At 46.4% G+C, this 9,104-nt stretch overlaps 1 protein-coding gene across 1 annotated transcript in view; it reads left to right on the top strand.

Annotated features, from left to right (window-relative positions):
* LOC138977850 (arginine-glutamic acid dipeptide repeats protein-like) overlaps window positions 1–9,104 on the top strand; it is a 195,617-nt gene that overhangs the window by 133,534 nt on the left and 52,979 nt on the right. The window contains exon 10 of the mRNA XM_070350457.1: window positions 8,047–8,173. Within this exon, the coding sequence (XP_070206558.1) occupies window positions 8,047–8,173 (127 nt within the window). The remainder of the gene's footprint in view (window positions 1–8,046; window positions 8,174–9,104) is intronic.

The raw sequence follows: 9,104 nt of genomic DNA, 5'->3' as shown, positions 1-9,104 counted from the left end.
CCAAATTGCACATGACTGTTTGGTGTATACCCTCAATAAAGGACCCTCATTGGTCGGCTGTGCGGTAGTCTGAATCAGTTCTCTCTCTGTCTGTCTGTCTGTCTCTCTCTCTCTCTCTCTCTCTCTCTCTCTCTCTGTCCGCCTCCTCCCCCCCCCCCCAACCACACACACACACACTGGCTTCAGTTTGCAGTCTCTCCTCGACACATGAACTTGCAGTCATTGGGTCTCAAACTCACAGGGCATACATTTCTCTACACTGAACCATAGAAGCCCACAGTCTACGGCGACAAGTCAAGTACTGTTTTGCACCCACCCCCCTCTCGCCCCATCCCCTTCAACAACCTCCGATGACTGGCACACAACGACCAGAGAGTTCAGTAGGACAGTCGCCTCTTGACTGTACAGTGTGTAGGGGCACGCTCCCCCATTGCGTTGGATTGACAGGGGCGGCTGGTGATGGTGGTGAAACAAGTTGACTGCACTCAAAGGTCACTGCTCTACCTCTTTCTCTATGGTGCCGTTTAGTGCCAAGGTTGTTACCTACCGCCAGGGCCTGAACGTGACCTGACAATTACCGAGCTCTTTTCCTTTCTCCCTCAATTGCATTCAGTGTCGGAATGGGTTTGTTTGTTTGCCACCTCCCAATTGCCTGTCTTTTTCCGCCGTGCGGTGCGGGTGGATTGTGCACTAGTACTACTCCTTTGTTTGAGTGGGATATGGGTGACTCTCTCTCTCGCGGGCTCTCTCTCTCTCTCTCTCTCTCTCTCTCTCTCTCTCTCTCTCTCTCTCTCTCTCTCTCTCTCTCTCTCTCTCTCTCTCTCTCTCTCTCTCTCTGATGTAACATTTTACCAGATAATTTGTTGTATTACTTCATCAATAAGGAAGTGCAATTTGCCACAGTGTCATTGTTGGATGGAGCGACATTGGATATGATTACAAGTGAGCGATGAACGGAACGGAATCGCACCCTCACATTTTGCAAAGAGGAATCTCTAAAGAAGACAGCCTTTGAAGCGTGAGAATTGAGATACAGGAGACTTTGGAGTAAAGACCATGAAACTGTATATCCAGCATTCACCTGATTCTGTGTTCTAGCAGTTTTACGATGTACAGAGAGAATCGACTCCTGCTGATCTCTACGATGGAATACAAGAAAGACTAAGCGATGAAGGCGGCTTGCAGCAAGGACTTTTTACAGTCTGAACGGATTTTTTGTTTATTCATTTATACCTTGGTGCTTGAACACTGTAGACATGCTTACACTAACAGTTTTCAACGGTGGAAAAATCGAATAAAAGGTACAAAATCATCAGTGAGCAGCCACACATACCTCAACACAGTCTAGACAACTTGAGAGACCACATGCAGAAGAAGTATGGAATCATCTAGCTACTACAGAGTAGAAGGCGACTCGTCTTCTCTAATGTGAGCGAGTCTGTGGTCGAAGTTGTTTGAGTCTGGTCATTGCAACGCGAAGTCAGTATTTTCTCATACGGTGGATGGATGGCTTTTTGGAAATGTTAAGGTCGTCACAAACATGATGGTCGAGCCTAGGACCGCGGCAGTGTAGAACAAGTCTCGATGCGTGGCACATGTGAAAAAGACTTCTTGTACTGCAGATCTAATATTTCTGTATTGCAAATGGTTTTCCTAACTGCAGGGCCTGAACATTTTGTTTGTTTGCTTGCTTAACGCCCAGCCGACCACGAAGGGCCATATCAGGGCGGTGCTGCTTTGACATATAACGTGCGCCACACACAAGACAGAAGTCGCAGCACAGGCTTCATGTCTCGCCCAGTCACATTATTCTGACACCGGACCAACCAGTTCTAGCACTAACCCCATAAGGACTGGGTGGCCGAGTGGTAACGCACTTGCGCTCGGAAGCGAGAGGTTGCGAGTTCGACCCTGGGTCAGGGCGTTAGCAATTTTCTCCCCCCTTTCCTAACCTAGGTGGTGGGTTCAAGTGCTAGTCTTTCGGATGAGACGAAAAACCGAGGTCCCTTCGTGTACACTACATTGGGGTGTGCATGTTAAAGATCCCACGATTGACAAAAGGGTCTTTCCTGGCAAAATTGTATAGGCATAGATAAAAATGTCCACCAAAATACCCGTGTGACTTGGAATAATAGGCCGTGAAAAGTAGGATATGCGCCGAAATGGCTGCGATCTGCTGGCCGATGTGAATGCGTGATGTATTGTTTAAAAAAAATTCCATCTCACACGGCATAAATAAATCCCTGCGCCTTGAATATGTGCGCGATATAAATTGCATAAAATAAAAATAAAAATAAAAAAATAAAAAAATCCCTGCGCTTAGAACTGTACCCACGGAATACGCGCGATATAAGCCTCATATTGATTGATTGATTGATAATGCCAGACGCCAGGCGGAGCAGCCACTAGATTGCCAATTTTAAAGTCTTAGGTATGACCCGGCCGGGGTTCGAACCCACGACCTCCCGATCACGGGGCGGACGCCTTACCACTAGGCCAACCGTGCCGGTTGGGCCTGAACATGTTAACATCCGTAGATAAACCCCAGAGTAGACCATGATAGATTATCGCCGTGGGGAGAGGTTTGGCATCTGTCGTTGTGGATGGATGGGGTGGTCACCACCCCGCAACTTTCTCCCCGGGGTCCTTTTGTTTTCGAGCATATGTGTGGTTGATACCAAGAAGTAACCCCGAGCCCTAGCACCACCTCGTCTCTGCCCTCATCTTCAGAACTATTCAACCCGCGTCAGGGGGCACTGAGCTGTATCAGTTCTCGTGGGTCCACCGACGCTAGAGCAATATAGGCGTACACAGACTTGCGCCAATACCCAGTGTAGCAAATCAATACCGCCACCAGCTCTTGACCCAGTCGGCAGACCCCCATTCTTTGCCACTACTTGACACGTACGAGCGCTAATAAATGTTTTCGCGCTCCGCTAGTAAATCGGCTTTCATGGCACTTCCAAACCGGGCCCCATTCTCTTTCTCTTTCTTTTTCGAGTCAACGGCGACGTTACCGCGCGCTAGAATTGGTTCTTCGCAACAATTACGTTCAGAGGATCAAGGTTGTAAATTCAGTAAATTCCCGTTTCTTCAAAGAGTTTTGTGGGCCTGCGAAATGGTTAACTTTTTGTGGGGTGTGTATGTTAGTGTGTGTTGCTTCTGTGAAAGCCACGGTTTATGCTCTTTCTGTTACTTGGGTGCGAAGGTTCGTTTCTCTGTTCTGAAGCCTTTGGTGGATAATGAAATAAAATGTGATATGTGATTGGTTACGGGGAAGGGAGGTGGGTGTCTCTCGTGGGTGCGAGTCGTTGGGCTGACGGTATCGGGGAAATAAACCCAGAACAGCTCTAAAGATTCCGTCAAGATTGTACTGTTCTCTGTTGGTGCGGGAACCGTTCCCCTCACAAAAGACCATTAGGGGAAAATGGAAGATTGTTTGATGACATCCTCAGTGCCCACATCTAGCCTGCAATGACCCCCTCTCTCTCTCTCTCTCTCTCTCTCATATCCTGCTTTCTCGTCTGTCTAGACTTTTCCCTTTAGTGTGAACTCAACAGCCTCTCCCCTGAAAACATTTTATTAAACCATTATTTTATACTTTTGCCGCTCTACTGTGTGATGTATTCCGCCTCTATCTCGTCTCTCTCGTCTTTCAATTTTCTTCTTGTACGATTTATCCCCAATCATTCCATCTCCGCTCAAACAAGTACATTACTTCATCAGAATTGAATTCCCAAGGCAGAAGTGTTTCTTTTAAGCACCGTGCACAACGACCCTCCCAGTTCGTCCCCCTTCCAATCTCCTCGTCTCCTGATCGGTGTGGGTTATTTGTTGCCCGTGCGAAGTATTGATTGTCATGACTCATTGCCTGCGACTGTAAAAAGCGGCGTTTGATTACATCATAAATCCCCAAGTTCCTTTTCTTTCTTCCCCCCTTGAGTGGTCGTCACTTTGCTCTGTCTTTGATAACGCCGCCTCGCCCTTTTCAGGGGATTGTGGAACTGAGAAAGATCAGGTGTGTTCAAAGAACTTGTGTAAGAGAGTCAGTAGGGACCTGTATGTCACTTTGTAGTTGGGATTTGGTTAAATCTGGGTGTTTGGGGAGGGAGGGAGGGAGAGAAATGATGAAGGAGTGTGCGAAGGATTTGTCGGTCAGGGGACAGAAGGGGGAAAGAGATCCTTTTTTTTACACACACAGACACAAACAGAAAGAGAGAGAGAGAGAGAGAGAGAGAGAGAGAGAGAGAGAGAGAGAGAGAGAGAGAGAGAGAGAGAGAGAGAGAGAGACCACGACACCCCCCTCCCCCCCTCCCCCCCCCCCCCCCCCCTTGACTGCAGAGAGAGGAGCTGAGAATAATGACACTTCCAGTGATGTCCGGTTGTGGATTCGATTAGTCAGAGATGCATGCGTTCTTGAGTAAATTATATGAGTTGGACAAAAAAAAGCGGTTGCCCCATCACCTTTCACCCCCTGTCTGTTTTTCGGGTGATGGAGAGACAGAGGGGGGCGTTGTGTGGCGGTGTGTTTCGCACTGTGTGATCAGTCGCTGTGTGTATCGCACTGTGTGATCAGTCGCATCTTGTTCCGATTGATGTCCGGCGCTGTTTGGCCTTCCCGCGACACTGGGGGGCCAGGTGAAAACACATTAGCTTGGCCCTTGTCAACACCTCCCTGTCACCTAGTGGGCTTGGTGTGTGTGTGTGTATGTGCGTGGATTCCGACCTGTGTGTGTGTGTTGATTCCGACCTGTTTGTGGGAGAGTTTCTTTTTACAACGTGGTTATGTCACCTGGCAAAGGAGACGGGAGTCCTCCGTTGACTTGTTGTGTTCACGTGACCTGTGCATTGACGGACCTCGCGAGGTCATGCGAGCAATGCAAGGAGGAATGCGCACGTATACACGGACAAGATCTCTCTCTCTCTCTCTCTCTCTCTCTCTCTCTCTCTCTCTCTCTCTCTCTCTCTCTCTCTCTCTCTCTCTCTCTCTTTCATATTCTCTCTCTCACTCTCGTTTTTTCTTTCATATTCCCCCCCCCCCCCCCCCATCCCCACTGAGTCGACTGACGCATATATTGACAACATTCATGCAGACTGTCTGGCCTTTCTGGGTCTTTGCTAACATCCTTTCTTTTATTGCATTGTCATGGTAGTGGTTTGCCTGCACATCTTCCAGCTGATTACAGAAAGGGGGGTGGGTGGGGGGGGCATGAATTGTAAGACCGATATTCCGTAGCAGTAAAATGCTCACACAGTCTTCTTGCGCATATATAGTGCCTTCTCCTTGGTGGAACTTGAAGGGGCATAACATTAGATAGAGTTACGTTGCTGAGAAGCTATCTGGACGTGGATCACTGCACACAGTCTTGTTCTTTGGACTGGTTGACAGACTAGACAAGAATATATAGCGGCGTGGTTTATACAGATCTGCAGGTGTCGTCTTCCACTCTACGAATGCTGAAAAGTATACCTTGTCACCCCTGGGCCCTACCCCTCGTTTTTATGTTGGGCCAAACCGGTACCAAAACAAATAGTGGGCTTAACCGATTTTTACAAAGTTTAAGAAGTTTTTCAGAGCCCTCTCATGGGAAATTATGATCGCCTGCTTCTTTCTACCAAACGTCTGGTCCTTTCTACCAAACATCTTTCTCGCATTGCTTTGGTTGATTGGATCAGTATGGAACATTTCGTAGTTGTTAACTTACATAGGCTAATTCCGCGGAAAGATAAACATTTCTTTTTTTTAGTGTGGATGACTTCAATTGATCGCCATTCATCCGTTTTGTGCATCCCTGGTTCTGTCCATTCTTCCATCTTTATTGTCCGTTTGAAAATTGCTGTGACGGGGCATGTTTTCACACTGACATCTCGCACACACATTTGGTATACTACCAATGCTGTTCAAAAGAGGGACCGGACAGTGCAAGAGAATCATGTTATACTACCTATCCTGCTCAGCAATAGAGTGACCAGACAGTACAAGAGAATCATGTTATACATACTACCAATCCTGTTGTTCAATGGAGGGACCAGACAGTACAAGAGAATCATGTTATACTACCAATCCTGTTGTTCAATGGAGTGACCAGACAGTGCAGGAGAATCATGTTATACTACCTATCCTGCTCAGCAATAGAGTAACCAGAGAGTACAAGAGAATCATGTTATACTACCTATCCTGCTCAGCAATAGAGTGACCAGACAGTGCAAGAGAATAACAGGTTCAGTTGACACCCTGTTGGTGGTGATGATTCACACAATAAGCCCGGAATGTAGTCGGCCTGGCAAGAGCCATTCGCTTGATGGTGTTTTGACGCTGGCAATGGAGTCGTCCATTGTGTGGCAACAGTGGTTGTGAGCGCCGAGCGAGTTGATCAATCAATGCCACCGGCCATTAGTTTGCCTTTCTTCTCGCTGCCCCGAAAAACACCGGACCATCACGAACGGACCAGTCAACCTCACTACTGTGAGGGTGACAAAAGCGAGGCGTTTAATTCACTGCTGTCAGTGTGAGGTTTGGAGTGGTTGTTGAAACACTTCCTTGAGGGTCACCACTAGTAGAAACGAGGGGGATTTACCATTGGTTGACATTTTTCTCTCCTTTTCCCGTTTGTGTGTGTTGGTGTTAATTTGCTTGGCGAATAGTTAAGACGTTTGCTGAAGACGGTTATACGGTTCGTTAGGGTGTCGGTTTCATGAAACTACTTGTTAATGTAAATCTTGAAGCAGTAAATGGTTCAGATGTATGTTGCAACAGTAATACAGTTACTTTACCGTAGCATACGAAGGGGGCTTACGTGTTAGTTGGTCAGGTTATTTAGCCTAGTTAACATACACTTTCACAGAATCACACCCCTGCGAAGAACAGCGCAGATTCTGTTGAACTGAGTGCTAGTTAAATGGCGACGGGGAGAGGGGGGGGGGGGGGAGATTTGCTGCTTCTGTTCTTTCGGGAGTAGAGTCGAGTTGCTTTGAGATAAAGGGGATGATTCCGCAGGGGGTTCTTACTCGATCAGTATGGACATGATGTATGTCAGATCCGTTCTCTCCGAGGAGTCGATCTCTGGGTGCAGACCCCAATAGATCTTGGTTCACAGAAGTACCATTGAAGCTCCACCATCTCGGTGACCGGTCATTTGGAGGACACTGGCACTATAACTGGCTACAAATCTGACCAGTAGTGGCTCTTGACCGCAGGAAATCCGTCCCGTCCAACACTAACGGTGCCACTTCCTGTTCATTGCACTGTTGTGTAGATCATTTTGTGGACAGTAGAAACAGTATGTCCACCGTGTAGATAGGCCTGTCTTACGATGCAGATATTCACAATGCGTGTACAAGTGGAAATGTAGGGGAGATTTCTTAGTTCATGTTTTCAACGCTTCACATTATAGTAGCAAACAACAGAACACTTTTGATTCAGAGTTTTGCATGTACCATAGGTCTGGGTAAAATGTGTTTAGTGAGAACTTTCTGTTCAATATTGTAGTTGATGCTTTTCTGCAAGGGGAAGGTGGGGGGGGGGGGGGGGTAGTCGGGAAATGGTAAATGTTACGGTAAGACTCAGAGGTATTATGAGTCAGACTTTGCAAAAACGATTGCCCATGCTCATTCAACCAGTCCTTTTTGCACCCCTCTCCTCAAACACACTAAAACTCAGACACATGCCTCTGTCTTTTGTTATTCTCTTTTATACAGTTTCTTTGGTTGTTAAAAGCGCAATTGGTTGGTTTTACTTTGTTGTTTTACACACACACACAAAGAACGTTGATGGTCTCAGCATGTCTTACGTATTCTATGCGTTGCTGAGTTGCAACCCCCACCATAATTACCATCCCACCATTATCCATTCACTGTGCTGTTGCTTATATCGTGCCTACGCTGTTTCTACTGTTGGAGCAAGGTGCCAACGAAAGTATCACGACGACGAGACAGCTAATCAGCATGCGTTGTTGTGTGTGTTTGCAGGGCGAGTTAATTGAGTAATATTACTTCTGGAAGAAGACACAGAACGCCCTCATTATGTGTTGTTGTGTGTGTTTGCAGGGCGAGTTGATTGAGTACTATTACTTCTGGAAGAAGACACAGAACGCCCTCAGCAGTCGCAGTCAGGTGAAGAAAATCAGGAAAGGAAAGAAGACAACACGCTCTTCTCAGCCAGACATCGACTTCTGTGAGTATCTTCCTACATTTCACACACACAGGAAAGAAAGGATTGATTGGATTTGCGAGTGTGCTGTATCTGTCGTTGTCTGTCCGCTGCTATGTGTGTAGTTTAGATGTCGTCCAGTTATCATTAATATTATAATGGGTGAACATATCTGGGGGTAGAGTTTCAGCATAAAAATCCCTCGGCTTTCAGAAAATATATGCATACTTTATTTCGGATAGATATTGCACTATATTTTTATGTTCAGCTCTTTGTGGGAAGTTTTATTAGAACATGGTAATAGTTGCTTTTCATTAGAGCTAGAAGTTAAGTCATCCACTTTAAATCAAAGACGAGACATTGCCATGAACCATAAAGCGACGATAGCCAGAGCAGCTAGAAGAATGTGTTCTACAGGTGAAAAGTACCATTTCCGAAAAGAAAAGCCATAGATCTATGAAAGAGAACCGAGGGTGGATAAGTACTTACCACTCGTGTCTGTCTCCACCTGTTTACTGCACGTCTGATGACTTCTGCAGCTTTAAGCTTCTCCATTTCCTTCCTTCAAAGACGGGAGAAAGAAATGTCTTCTTCTTCTTTGGTATTTCATGAGGTGAAGGGGGAAAAGTGCGCTTTTTCGTCGTATTGTCCATCGAGCTTCAGAGTTTGTAGCAAGTCTGCGTTAAAAAATAAAACAATGTCACCAACAACAAAAAACACACATCCGCACAGACAAAGAAGAAATAGACAGGCGGACCCTGTGTCCTAAGGGGAAGCAGCCTTTATGTCCTTCAGACAATTCCCAGAAGGACGAAATGCTGAACTAAATTACCACCCACCAACGTATGTTCTACAGCCTTGACCTAATGTGTAGCAAAGATCTTCCAGCCTGTGTATAGTGTATCTACAGCCTCAGCTATAGATCTATGCACAGTGCTTGGTTATGCATGTTCTA

This window comes from Littorina saxatilis, linkage group LG10 (genome assembly GCF_037325665.1).
Source record: "Littorina saxatilis isolate snail1 linkage group LG10, US_GU_Lsax_2.0, whole genome shotgun sequence".
Lineage (NCBI taxonomy): Eukaryota > Metazoa > Mollusca > Gastropoda > Littorinimorpha > Littorinidae > Littorina > Littorina saxatilis.
Note: the sequence above shows the minus strand (reverse complement) of the source record. Positions and strands in the feature narration are given on the sequence as shown.